At 36.2% G+C, this 15,363-nt stretch overlaps 1 protein-coding gene across 2 annotated transcripts in view; it reads right to left on the bottom strand.

The window, feature by feature from the left end:
* Positions 1-1,357: 1,357 nt before the first annotated feature.
* csgalnact1a (chondroitin sulfate N-acetylgalactosaminyltransferase 1a) overlaps positions 1,358-15,363 on the bottom strand; it is a 42,608-nt gene continuing 28,602 nt past the window's right edge. For both annotated transcript variants that reach the window (XM_082156892.1, XM_082156893.1), the window contains exons 5-8: positions 11,282-11,460; positions 10,884-10,978; positions 7,495-7,576; positions 1,358-4,306 (exon numbers count right to left, since the gene is read on the bottom strand). In XM_082156892.1, coding sequence (XP_082013018.1) covers positions 4,017-4,306; positions 7,495-7,576; positions 10,884-10,978; positions 11,282-11,460 — 646 coding nt within the window. In that variant the 3' untranslated portion in view covers positions 1,358-4,016. The remainder of the gene's footprint in view (positions 4,307-7,494; positions 7,577-10,883; positions 10,979-11,281; positions 11,461-15,363) is intronic.

Here is a 15,363-nt window from a genome sequence, read left to right as displayed (position 1 = left end):
AGCTGTGATGCCACGAGACCAAAAATCGAGTAGAGTCGATACCGATACCACCAAAAGTAGCCTACACGATACTCGATACCAAAGTAGATAGCCCACCATGGTCAAAAATAAAATAATTATATATATATATATATATATATATATATATATATATATAGCCTACTTCAACATCTACTTTAAAAACACAATGTATGTTTTTTATGAGGTACCTTAATTTGTTGCAATAGTCAGAAATAAAACAAGAATTAGAACATTAGAAGCAGTAGCATAAATAAATAGGCCTACAATAGAATAAAAATACAAATTAAACAATGCTGTATATTTTTTCAGGTATACATGCAACAGTAGTAGGCCTATTCAAGTAAAAATACCACTGAAATTGAATAATCAAATATAAAATAACTCATAGTCTAATTATAAATATAATTATAATTCCTAATTATGCATAGTCATAATTGTATAAGTTAAATATAGATGAATCCTTATTAAAGCTTTTCTTTTGTTGTCTGATTCTCATTAATAATAGGCCTACAGATAGGTTTTAATTGTGTCTGACACTCGCGAGAGGCGGCTTTGTCCTACTGACATGGTGACGAGTAGGCTAGCTACTTTTATAGTTTAAAATCGCTTGAATTTATAAATTGGCATGATATAAAACGATGTGCGCTAAAGTCTTGTATTGCACCGTGCAGAACGCTTGCAGAGCAAAATCAATGTGGAGGACCAAGTCGGTAACGTTTTAAAATCCTGACGGTTTCTACAGGACCGTTTAAGCTACCGATGCACGAACATTTATCCACTATAGCATGTAGTTTGAACCCAAACAGATTATCAGAGCAAATCAGTCATTTTAAAATGTTCTGTGAGACATAGGCAAATTTAATTAGGCTAAATGGAATTTATAAATAAATATTGTGTGAAAAGCCTAATTTTGAAATATTGGATAATAATGATATCGTTAATTATAATGTTTATCGTAGCAAATGTCTATAATATATATTTTTTTAAATAAGAAGGTTCTGAGAAATATAGTGAGCAGGAAAATCTAATGTTTACAATGTTTAAAGTAGGCCTATGTAAAAATAAATAATGTAGGCTAGTAATAATTTAATGACTGAATAAAACAAAAATGAGAAAAGATGACTTTAAGTCAATACAAATATTTAAAATAAATAGTGTATTGTCATACATTTTCAAAAATAATAATATAGTAGGCCTATGCATAATCAGAAAACAGTAGGCCTACAGAATGTTCATCCCGTCTGAAATGCAATGCTGCCATCTAGCGGTGAAGGCCACACAACGCATTCTCAATCGTAGTCGATGGTTTTAGTAAATAAATGAAGAAGTATGAAAATTAGTCACATTCTTTTGCTTTATTTTCTGCTTTGTCCTCACAAAATCTAAATGATTTTTCATTTACAACAAATGAGAACGAGTTTATCCCTATAACAACATATTTAAAGAATACAAATAGACATACAAGCTTTGAGTTTTTGGGGTGAAAAAGGCCCCCCAATAAATAATTATTTTAAGCCATTGTACACCGCTATAGAAGTGCTTTGCACCCTGATGTATTTTTATACCCGACAGACTTGTATTCTGCATGAACTTAAAAAAAATCTGCTAAATCTGTAGATTGTAAATTGTGAACAAATACAAGCATTTGGAAGAATCATTAAATAATCTCTAACCAATACTGTTAATATTCAGTACTCATAATACTCATCGAATCCTTCAATACAAATGATCAAGTATGATTCTTGGTCACTCTAAAAAATTAAATATTAGAATTTGATTTCCAATTTCAAAAACAATTATAAATTTGTGTTACGTTATCATTTGAGTATAAAATAAAGTCCTCCATAAAAACCATCAGGTCACTGTCGACTAACCAGTTGGCACCACTAGGCGGCGCCACAACATTAATAAATCAAACATAAAATGAATTGCAGTTCTTTGAACCGCTCGTCATGTAAACTGTCAGGACAGTTGTCTAGATACATGCATTAAGACCCTTAATAGCCTTACGCAACGATTCACAATTATACATTAACAGCAATAAGGCATTTTATTGCATTCCAAAAAAAATTAAAATAAAATAAATCTAAATGTAATTTGTACTAGTTAGTTAGTGTATAGTACAGAACTCTTTCCAAAAGACAGCAGTTTATCAGCGTAACTCACTGAGCACGTGAAGTGCATCACAGACACAGCATGAGCTGCATCTCGATCATTTTGTAGGAATCCAAGGAGACTGAAGGTCCTCTGCTGCACACCCACGCTTCCCTATCTTGTCTTTAGGGAACGTCTGTCTAAATGCTCTGTTCCTGTGGCGTCTCTCGGTTATCTCATTGTTTGGGTGTGTGCGTCAGTCTTACTAAAACCGGCTCTTCACTGAAGGCAGTACTGTATAATTCCTCCACTTATCCTCTCATGCATAACATAAATTAATTCTGTCGCCATTTACTCGCGCTCGTGTCGTTCCAACAGAATCACTGTGCAGGAGAAATTCTGAAGAATGTACAGGTTGCTCTTTTCCTGTGTGATTAATACAATGCACTTTAAAACTTCAAAAATGCAGCAAAAGTAGGCTACTTATTTTAAACAGGACTGGGTTGAACATGTAAATTTGTCAGTGTTAATCGATTCTCATTTTGATTAACCAATCTTGAGTATTAAATCCCAAGTTGATGTGTGAACAAAACTTTAATATTTGTAGCGCGCCTCCCATTCAATAAATCTCAATAAGCTTTTGCATGGCTACTTTTGATATGAAACAAAGTCTCAGCTTTGCAATTCTGTCAATTGTAATGTTCAAACAATAAATTGGCGTTTTGGCGCTCTTTCCTGTGGCGTGACAGATTGCTAGCCTTCAGCAAAGCAGCAGTCAAAAATGTCATTCATAAACTCGATAGTCAGCTAGAAAAATTTACTCTAGAAAGGATCATTTTGCTATGTACTATATTATACTTTTCCTTAACTTGTTCTTCAATAGGCTATTTAATGTTTGTATAAATACGTCATGAAAACAGTGTTTATGACAGGCACATCCCTACTGACAAAAAAAAAAACCCGAATAGAAACCCTCACTGAATTTGTAATGGTTTTAATGGCTATAATGGGAATTGTATTGGTTGTGACGGAAACTGTAATGGTCCCTGTGGGTCTCTACTGGTAATTTGTTGCCTTCTATTGGTGGCATGTTAAAATCACTAAATCCTAATGGAATATGTCTCAAAACAGGGTTGCCAGGTCTGTGTAACAAAACCAGCCCAAAGGCCAATCAAAAATAGCCCAAAACAAGCCCAAATGACCCCATCCAAAACTCTAAACTCAACATATGCCACACCCATACCTAAAATACATATTTTACAGTCACCGTTATGTGTTATTCACAACTTGCCAACTATGCTACTGGAAACCATTTGGTAATGGTTTTAATAGTTACCAGTTGATGGTTTGTAGTGTTTGTAATGGTATTCGTAGTGGAAAATATTAGAACTTCTCTGATGGTTTCTTGTTGACGTTTTTTTCAGCAGGGACTTTAAATATTTATATTTTAAAAACGAACTGCAGTAATTATATCATTAAAAGTTATTATGATAATTTTATTAATATAAAAACTGCCTAATGTTCAATTAAAATGTTTGTATACGCATTGAATCAAATTGAATCGTGATCAAACTGAAATGAAAAGCTTGTGAATCGAGATCGGGATTGAATCAGTCTGCAAACCGGAATCGAATCATGAAACTTCTGTCAGTACCCATTGCCTAATGTTTGTGCTATATTCCAGGATTTCCAAGACGGTAGAAACAGAACAAGATTTTGTAATGTTGGGCTTCATGTGGACCCCTTTTATGATGACTTTATTGTGCAGTGAAAAGAACAACCAGAACATTTTGCTTCCACAAAACAAAGAACGGCAAATGTCACGAGCGCGAGTAAACGAGGACAGAATGTCCTCATGTGAACTATCCCTTTGAGAGCATGTAAAGAAGAGGTAACATCCATCAAGCTTTTTTGGCTCCGCTCCTCTGTTTCTGTTTGCGGAGGTGAGCCTCGATCTCGTGTCGGAAGAGCAGCATTCCCAGCTGGCCGTGCGAGGCTTCGTTCATGGCCTTGGACTGCATGCACATCTTGTACTGGTCCGGGGGTAACTCGTCCGCGCAGCGCTTCTCATGCCACAGGTGGAAGAGGCCACGGGACGGGGCGCGCACTACCAGTAGATTACTGTGGAGGTACTTCCTGTACAGGTGCACGTCCTCGCCGCCCCAGCCTTTAATGTCCACATCGAAACCCCCTGGAAGAGTAGGAGACAGTCAATAGGAACATGAACATCATCACATTTCTTGAATAGCAAAAGATGGAACCCTCAAGCAATAGAGATGTGGAGCTCATGTCTTCTCAAGATACTAAAATCCAAATTCTAGCAAATTCTTCTGGCCAAATGGTTCTAAGAACGGTAAGGAACGGTTCCAGTTATATTTCCACTTGAGATTGGTTAGGCACGGCACGATTGCAAACCGTTACAGCACACACAACGCCTCTGCACCAGATTTCTCTCAACATGGGGACATGAGACCTGTCAGTCAACACATGGGAAAACAAAGTAACTTGCACTACTTATTTGAAAAAGTAATCTAGGGCTGTGAAGCGATTAATCGCATCCAAAATAAAAGTTTGTTTACACAATGTGTGTACTGTGTATAATTATTTTGTATATATAAAAACACAAACATGCATGTATCTATTTAAGAAATTTTGCACACACACACACACACACACACACACACACACACTAATAAAACCATATCCATACCGGCTGGGCCGGATCAGCAAGAAATTGAACAGTTAAGCAAAGAGAATGGTTCACCGTAATGGTGGGAAAGTGGCTATAGTCTCAACATGTTCAGTTGTTTTGTCATATAACCTAAAAATCGCTATGACTTCTTAAAGGGACAGTTCATCCAAAAAATTACTCTCTCCTCCTGTCCATACCAAGGGGCAACATTCTGATCTGAAAAATGAAGCCTACCCGGAAGTGCGAAAAACTGCAATACATCGAAAATCCGCTAGGGGAAGGTCCCAAAAGGGAGCAAATGTCCATAGCCCCCATGTTAAAATGTCCGTTTTCACAGCATAAAATCATGTTTTTACAGGTTGGTCCCATGGACTTTTATTGGATTTTTCGATAGGTTCCGAGTGCCTGACAACGGCGAGGGTAGTGATTTTTTTTCTAACTCGTTAGTTTAGATAGTATTTAGATATAAAATGTATGACAATAAGGGCGTGGTTAACTTTGATTGACAGCTTGATTGACAGCTGAAAGGCAGAATGACAACATAAGAAGCGCCATTTTTTAATACAGTTGACATATAATACTACTGTTTCTGTATCATGAAATGTAGTTTTAAGAGTTTTTCAGGCGAGAATGTAGTTGTTTAAAGCTCAAATCTGTGGTTTATTTATAAAGATTTATGAAAATTGTATCCAGTTGTGAGATCCAGCGATGACCGGGCGCTCGGCGCGATGTACCCCGCCTGGAGCAGCCTTTCATCGGCTAGACGTTTTGAGGTTTGCCGCTGACTCTGGCGTCTCTGTAGTGGTTAAACATGAGATATAATTCGTCTTGTCTATATCTAACGGGCGATTTTTGGTCTCGTGGGCAATCGTTTTGGCTGAGGGGAAGTTTCATAACTTTATAAGCTATATTTAACTTGTACCGTTGTATGGTTAGACTAGATCGAGCGCATGACTTTTTATGTTTGACTGAATTGTTTGCTTTATTTGTATAGCTTATTGTAACTTTACCTTTTACTTATACTTTTATAATAGCTAATATTGATAAAACTGAAATTTAACAAAAAGAGACTGGGTTGAGTTTTGTCATTTTAAATTTTAATACAACGAAGATGATCTGTAATGTTGTTTACTGCAACATCTGTTGTTTAGTACAAATGCACATATTGCCTGGACCATATTAAAATGTTTAATATTTTTATATTATATTTAAAACGAAAAGAGGCAGGTTTGTGTTTTATATTTCGTTTTGTTATAAATAGGCAAACGTTATGTGCAGTGAATATAATCAATACGCGTTGCCTGAACCACATTTGTGTGGCTATAATGTTTAAGATTTCTTTAAATGAAAACGAAAAGAGTTAGTATGGTGTTTTATAACATATTTCGTTGCCTAAAATATACACAGAGATAACCGGAGTAGCAGAGCGAGCTGAGTGACGCGCGCTGCGTCAGAAGGTGGGCGGGGTTAGGGTTTCCCAAGATTTTCCAAGATGGCGCCGCCCATACCCCCCATAAACGGCTTCAAACCCGTTCTTCAGAAAGTCTATGGGTGACGTCACAGACGCTTTGTCCATATTTTTTACAGTCTATGGTCCATACACACCTTTACGACTTTCTTCTGTGTAACACAAAGACGATATTCTGAAAAATGTTTCAGCTGTCTCGGTCCATACCCATCCGACATTTAAACGTTTATTCATGGGTGAATCAACATCATGGATAAAGGATTAATCAGTAAAATTGTGCAACGCTATATTAAACGTCTTTCTGTACAGATCTGTACTTTCGTTGATTTATACATATTTAGGTGCCCTTTTTATAACCATTTAGCATTAAACATTGTGAAATATTTGTTCCATGTTGAAACAATTTACAATCATTGGTCCAAAACATCATTGTATGGACAAAAAACCCCACAAAGATCCTTTTTACTAAATTCTTTTGAGTTCCACAGAAGAAAGAATGTAATTTAGGTAAATGATTAAATAATTGTCACTTTTGTGTAAACTATCCCTTTAAGAGAAGAAAAAGGCAGTCAAGAAGAATTTTATTCTAAAGATTTTGTCAATCAGGCAGAAATAGCTTATTATTCCTATCTAAGGCAGCAGCAGCGCATTTAAATCTGACCCCTGTATTGTTAATGCGGTCAGCTGCAATAATGCATCCGCCAAAAAGAAAATGTTGAATGAACACGTTGTTTACATGCATCATCTGTTGTTGTTAAAAGGAAGTTTGAACTTCCCTCAGGACAAACAGCTCTGTTGTCTGTTCCTGTGTTATTGTGTAGGAAAGCGTGTAAATGTGTATTTGTTCAGTCTGAATCTCCATTTGAACAGTTTATGGTGTACATTATGTATTTGCTTAATTGTGCTTATGAAACAAAGTATTGACTTCCCTTAATGGAGCATGGTATTTTTGCCATCTGTCTGCTGAGATGTCCATGTCATGTGACTCTACTAAACTCTGCTGAAGCATCAGTATCAGCCCTTGTTGTGTCAGGTAATGTTACTCATGTCCACACAGGTAATCGGTTAAGTCATGAGAACTGCTTGATTCTCACAGGTCGTCGGACCTGTTGTGTTCACTGAGATTGCATTATTATTTGATGGTTTGTATTTTACTTCTACATACTGTCTCTACATAAGAGCTTTTTACATTCAAAATGATCTTAAAAAGGACATTTACCTATATTGATGAAGTCGGATCTGTATTGGCAGGTCATTCCAAACCCAAAGTCCCTCCAAAAGCCAGTGTCCTTTTTAATGATCTGTAAAGGAGTGAATACTGATGAGTATGAGTATGACTGATGGGTATCTTGTGTCTCATTCACGGTCCAATTTTATCACTTGCCAAGTCGCAAATGTGTGTAAAAATTGATTTGGTGAGTAAATAAAACTGCCAGTTGCCAGTAACTATATAACAAACTCAAAGAATGATGGTGATTTGAAAAGAATTTCAACAAGTGTTATTATCGTTAAAAGGTGCGGTCTGTAATATTGACAGCTAGTGGTTGAAATGGGTACTGCAGTCCAAATTCAAAATATTGGAGCCAGAGAGCCATCTCTCAAACGCATCTCCAATATTTATGCCTCTGGTCATGGAGCTTTTTAGATGAATGCCGAGGCTTTTTAGGTTGGGTAGAATCTGCGATCTCTGACCCAGTTTGCTGGCTTTCACGGCTGCAGTTACACTATGTTTTCCACCAATTGACAACCCAGGGTATTGAAATACTTCTGAGTAAACTGAAAGTGGGCGTTAAGTTGCTGTTTGACCATGGAAAAGGTTTGCAAAGTAACAAAGCACAATGTCACTCCAAAGGGAGTTATTCTCTATTTCAGTAAGCATGGTTTCTGAACTCCCTGAAACTCCTCCATTGTAGTCTTAAAGGCACACTATGCAAGATTTGTACCTTAATATAACAGCTTCAAAATCATTTTGATGGTAAACGAACTCGTAGAAGCTTTACGGCACAACGTATGAAGCAGCCTCTATGGAAGACACTAGCCCGCATTTCAGACGTGAATCATGGCAGAGTCGACGAAGAAAACGAGGAAAGCGCGGTCGGACGAGTGCAGAGACGGCTCTGTGCGAGTGGTTTTACGACAGTAACGTTAAATACAAGTACTCCACAGCGACTCTAGGGGTCGCTGTTTGAGAAAAACAGAAACTGCATAGTGTGCCTTTAAAGCGACACTATGTAACTTTTCAACCTTCATAATATATTTCCAAGATCCGTGTGATGGTACATCGACTTACAATAGGTTGAATGACACGTCTGCCATAGCCTGACAGGGTCTGTATCGCTTTTACTGGCACTATGTAACTTCGGTGTTCGGGTAGTAACAAGAGCACCAAAAGAACTACAAAATTCGACTGCTTTACGGCATACGTCACTGCCCCCACCACTTCGTCAAATTTGGACGTGAGAGGCCAACCAGCGTTTGTTTTCGGCTTTCGTGCGTATGTTTTTGTCATGGGGGTTGTTTACACCTGGCCGAAACTGGACAAGTGTAAATGCATATGGTTGTTGAAACCACATATGTAAATTGTACTCCTCCCAAAAATGCAAAAAAAAACAACAAAAAAAAACGTGTGAGAGCGTTGTATAGGCTATTATGTTATATCCAGATATGACGACGCGCTGGAACACGCATCACCGCAGAGGAGCAACTGCATCAAGCCAATGTGCAAACTATCGCAAATCAAAGTGAAAGTAAGTCGCAGACGCTTAACACACAATCTTCATCATTAAAAGTAAAGAAACGAAATGATCTTACCAGGGCTGTTACTGCTCTCTCTTATTGCGGTCTTTGATTTTGAAATTTTAGCTGATGATCTATAAAATGCAGCTCATATCTCGGTGACGTGCACTCCATTAAATCTGCATATAGCGCGAGAATTGAAGATCGAATTGAATTGTGACCAGGTGTAAATGGAATCGTTTTGATAAATCAGATAGCTATGCCTCACGAATTAGTTTGCCAGCTGAACTCGGGTGTTGTGACTGTGTATTTATCACGTAGTCCTGAGGGATATCAGACGACGCTGTTGATTGATTCCTGCGATTATCATGAGAACAGCTTTCAATATCTCACATAATTATAAGCCTAACGTAGAGGTTGTAAATAGTGTAAACGAGCACAATTTGCAAACTATTATGATAAATTGCAATAATCATGTCTAATGACATCATAACGGCCAATGTTATGAAATAATGCGACGTACATTTAACTTAATTGATGTTATCTGGCATTTTGTAATGTTTACATTCCAATAAAAACAACACAAATTAAATTATACAGTAGGCCTAGACTATAGACTATTTACTTGTGATTTAGCTGCAATCATGTAAAAATTTTATAATATAATTTACGACAGTGCAAGTATTCCACAGCGACTCTAGGGGTCGCTGTTTGACAAAAACACAATTTCTACTTAGTGTGGCTTTGAGTTTTCTGTCAGTTTGTTTGCTGGTTTCCATGGCTGCAATACACTGTGCTTTCCACCAACTGGCAACCCGGGTGTGGAAATACTACTGGGTAAACTGTCAGTGGGCAAGATTACACAAACCAAACCAAAACAAAACCCATTTCGACCTGGAACGCACATTCAAAGTAGAATAACTGGCTCTTGCATTGTTTTTCAAAGAAACAAGTATTTGAATTTTGGGTTACACTTTATTTTAAGATGTCTTTGTTACAGTGTAATTATATATTTAAGTACTGAGTAATAGTAATTAACAACATGTACTTACTATAATGTTAGGGTAGGATAATGATTTGGTTGTGAGTTAGCTGATTGTAATTATGCATAATTTACTGTTATTACTATGGTAAGTATACATGTAACAATGACACTGTAAAATAAAGTGTTACTGAATTTTGCATGTTTCCTAAAGCTCAACAACCATATTATGGTACTTTTACGCTTTAGTACAGTCAAAAAAATTTATTTTCACGGAATTAAAAATAAAAACGTAACTATAATAATAGCCACTAGATAACACAAAACAACTTTTTCCTCAGTGGAACATTTCCCATCAGAGGCTTATTTAGGATTATTTCATCCAGATATGTGGCAACACAAATGTGTGATTTGTCTTGCATTAACCCATCAAAATATATATATATATATATATATATATATATATATATATATATATATATATATATATATATATATGGAACAAAATCATGAAGGGTCTTTTTTAGCAAAATGCAGTTAAGAGAGACAGAGATATCTTGTATATGCTTCCCCCCATTTGTCCCTAATATGCATGGTAATAGCTAAATTACATCACTCTAATAATAGCAAAAACAATTTTTTTTAAATATAATTATTGCAAAATATATAGTCCATTATTATTATAGTCCAATATATAGGCCAATAGATTTTCTCAATTCAATCAGCATTTGCGCATTATCAGCACATTTAATCAAGCTCTTTATTATCTACACGTCCAGAATATCAATGCCACGCGACCGTGATGATTGTGTGTTCCATCACAATGCGGCAATTAATCACATCAAACTTGATGAAGCATTTTAATCTCCTGATGAAATGAGTTGCATTACCAGCTGCTGTTCCACAGGGGGGGTGTGATCGTGGCTGCCGTAGATTACAGCTGGATTGTACTGGCTGAAGAGAACTGGGTAAAACACTTTCTTTCCTAAGACAGAGTAAGACAATGCCATCACACAGCTGGCTATGATACCAACACAACAATAAAGCACTTTATTAGATGGCCATCCTCTCTCTTATAGTCTCAGAAACAATATAAATGTATTTACACTACCGGTCAAAAGTTTGGGGTAAATAATTTATTCCTGAATTATCACATGATCCTTCAGAAATCATTCTAATATGATGATTTGCTGCTCAGGAAACATCTCTGATTATCATCAATGTTGGCCATTTTTAAGTGTCCAAATACTTTTTGGGGCTATATATAGTGTTTCCTCTTTTCTCTCACCGGGCTGGGCATTAAGACGACATGTGTTCAGGAAGTCGGCTGTGAAGAAGATGTCCACGTCACAGAAGAAGAGCAGGACATTGCCTCCCTTCCAGGCACGAGCGCCCACATCCAGCCCTCGACCCCGAGAAAACTCCTCGTTCAGCTGGATCAGAGTGAAGTTACGGAAGTTCAGCTCCCTGCAAGAAAATCACAGACTGTCTCATAAACGGTCACTGGAACGTTCTCTCATTGATGAGCATTATCTTATGTTGTTCTTTAACAACATCTGTTTTTCTGGAAACAACGTCATATCAACAAGAGACAAATCAGGAAACAAATCATAAGCATCTGTAGACCTTCATGACTATGTGTCCAGATCAATTAAAATATCAGATTATTAGACCTTTTTTTGTTTTTTGTTTTACTTTAAAGAGGACCTATTATCAGGGGAGCACGTGATTTTTTTGGTCTGGTTCTCAAGGGAGCACCTGGAGATGATGCTTGGTACTCACTCTTTATGCGGCACACTTATCATACAAGCTGCTTACATGTAAAATGTAAAAAGTAAACGCATGTTCATCTTTGTTAAAGCTGTATTTTTATTTTATTTTATTTTATTAACATTAATGACAGCAGGAATATTAGGCTGCTGTCACTTTAAGACCGAATGCACGGACCGCATATACTGACACACATCCGGTTTCTTTCTCAACTGTTCACTTATGACACAACCGAGAGAATACTTGCCGAGACGGGTATTTTGACATAATTTTCGTGTGTATAGCCGCGTTTCCACTGAAATTACCCGGAACAATTTGTCCCAGGAACTTTTTTCCCCCAGATCAATTGCTGTTTGCGTTTCCATTGTGGTCTAAAGTACCGTGAAGATTAGGCAAATAGTCCGGTGACGTAGGACCAGTTCCCACTGGATTTTGTCCTCCGCATATAACCTTAATAAAAGTCTGAACCTCGTCGTCGGTCCATCGGTCGTATTTTTTAAACTCCATTGTTGATTCGAATAGCAAACAACCCTTACTGCACGCACCGCGACAGACTTTTAACAATTAATTGAATTAAAATGCTGCGTGGAGTCAACCAATCAAAATGCTGCGTGAACTCAACCAATCAGCATGGTCAGCACCCAAGTCCCACCCCCAAAATGGATATCCCTCATTTAAATAATTCCCACCCAAGGCATAAGCAAAATAAAGGGTTAATACTGTGTTGAAACTCATAGTTATTGTAAGGGGACATTTCCCAAACACGCTGGAAGTAGTTGACCAATCACAACACGCTGATCAAGCCGACCAATCACAACACATCTAGACTTCTAAAACTTTTTATCTTAAAGAATTTAAAGACTGTAAAAAGATTTAAAATATTTTAATGAAAATGGTACCAAAGTTTTTCAAAACCATGTGAATCCATCATGAATACAAAGAGTACATTACCACTAAAACTAAGCGCACTAAATATACATGTTTCACTGTCTGTTGGGGGGAAATTAAGTCGATTGTGACGGTAGTGAAAGATGTGCTGTGATTGATGGCGGGTGCAGATTTTACAGCGTGACCTGCATCACTTCTCATGGATAGAGGGAATAACAGGCATCCTCAGCCAGTCTGTGTGACTATGAATACAATCAACCGCATACACACAGAGACACACTAGATGATTAAAGTGTAATGTGCTGGGCTTGAGCCAAGCTGTATAAAAGCTCAATGCCACCACACACAGAGTGCAGAGATAATACCTGCTATTAAAGCCATACAGCTGTTTTAGTAGGAACAGGAAGAGACACTTCCTTTATATTACTGAATCACTAGCAGTGAATCACCACGGTATCAGACACTCCACTCTAATGGAGAGAGGATCAGTCTTTGGCCTGAGAAAGACTTTTTTTAATAAACATACATTTTGTTGTTTTTGTTTTTTACAACGGTTTTGATTTTGGGCAAAGACTTCAAAAAAAAAGAATACTTTTAATCAGGAAGTACTCATTAAATTACTCAAGAATAAAGACATTTATAATCTTACAAATCTTACTGTTTTCAACATTGATAATAATAATAATAATAATAATAATGTTTCTTGAGCATCAAATCAGCATATTAGAATGATTTGGTAACACTTTACTCAAAGTCTTCATACATAATGCTTTATAAAAGTATTTTAATACATGAATTATGCATTGTAATGCATTGCTTGGTCTCATGACTAAATGTAACCACAGTTATAATGCATTATAATACTAGATATAATATCTATTAATTGTTACACCTTTAGAAAGTATAATGCATTAAAACACGACAACCAATTTCAGAAGTAACAAGTAATCTGCAAACATTACATTGCATTTTAACTTTAATTACAATTATTTATGAAAAGATTTGATGCATTATAATGTACATTATGAATACGTTTATAATGCATTATACATAAAGGCTTTAAGTAAAGTGTTACCAATGATATCTGAAGGATCATGTGACACTGAAGACTGGAGTAATGATGCTGAAAATTCAGCTTTACCATCAGTGGAATAAATTACAGTTTTAAATATATCAATACTAATATATAATCATTATTATTATTATTAATTAATTAATTAATAAAAAAATATATAAAATGTTTTAATTTGTAATATTATTGTCTTACTGTATTTTTTTCTTTCAAAAACAAAAAATCTTACCAACTCTAAACTTTGGTTTGGTGGCATGCAAACATGAACAGGACACAAAAAGACAGAAAAGATGGTATTCATAAAAAAGCAATAAAACCCTGGAGCCACAAGCATTCAGACACTAGAAAAATGCTTGTAAAGCACCTGTCACATGTGGCTGCCCGCTGCTCTCATTGGCCCAATGCAAAAAATAGGCCAGAATGTCTGCCTGAAATAAAAAAAATAAAAAAAGCACCTACTTTCCCTGACCGAGATTCATAACCCACGAAAATATTGCTGCAACCCATGGGAGTTGCACTGAATAAAAACCAGTCATTGTTAACATACAGTATAGCCTGCAAAAAAAAAAGTGTTCAAGAGCCACTAGTCCTGAAGATTTAGAGCAGTTACAAATAGCCGTTTGTAACAAACAAGATTTGATTTAAGTCACATTAGCGGAACAGATTTGGAAAAGAGCCCGGGGCGTTTCAGCATGCATGTGATATTCAATTCACCATCAGCCAAAAAAAAAAAAAAAACCTCTCCAAATATTTCCTTGCATGATACTGACTTGTTTTCAAAGGCTGTCTAGGATAGTTTTCATTCCGTCATTCATTGCATTTTTTCCATTTCACTTCAGCTTTGGGACCTCTACTATTTTATATGGGGCTAATTATAAATCACAATAGACTACACTATATACACTATATCTAGTTTACAGTATACTTAGCCTGGTTTTTATTAGATTTTGCTCAATTCTGGAGACAAATTTGTCCCCCAAACTTTATCTAAATGAATCCACACACAGTTCCTAGCATGTCTGATCACTTCAGGGTGATGCTGAAATTGTGGTTATTTCATAATGAGCACTTGGATTATAAATGTCATCATCAATATTAACATGAACCAGGTTTGTATAATGCAGTGTTACTTACACTCTCTTCCCTTTCTCAAATGAACACAAATTATTCATGTGTATGGATTGACTTTGCCCGGCAGATCCGGATATCACATCTACCTACTTCTGTGAGGACTGACACTGATGATCTTATAGCAGTGAAGCGTCTACAGATTTTTAACAGCAATGTGAACATTTCTGTTGATTATTTTTTCAGTTTTTTATTCATTTATATACTCATATATATATATATATATATATATATATATATATATATATATATATAATTACATTCATTATATTTTTTATAATTCTGCTTATTTTCTTGCTCTTGCAATGCTTGCTATTGTCGTTTAATCTTAAGATTGTGTGGTTTCAAGAGATCTTTATCTTCAAAAGTTCGAGATATAAAAGAATGTCTCCATCTCAAGGTTTTTCACGTCAACGGACGATGTTGTAAAGCTGCAATTTATGGAAGCTTGTTTCCGCCACAGAATAATAATAAAAAAGGTAACTGCGACACAACTACCAATTGTCACAACT

This window comes from Leuciscus leuciscus (assembly GCF_965113295.1).
Source record: "Leuciscus leuciscus genome assembly, chromosome: 24".
Lineage (NCBI taxonomy): Eukaryota > Metazoa > Chordata > Actinopteri > Cypriniformes > Leuciscidae > Leuciscus > Leuciscus leuciscus.
This window is presented reverse-complemented; position numbering and strand designations above follow the sequence as displayed.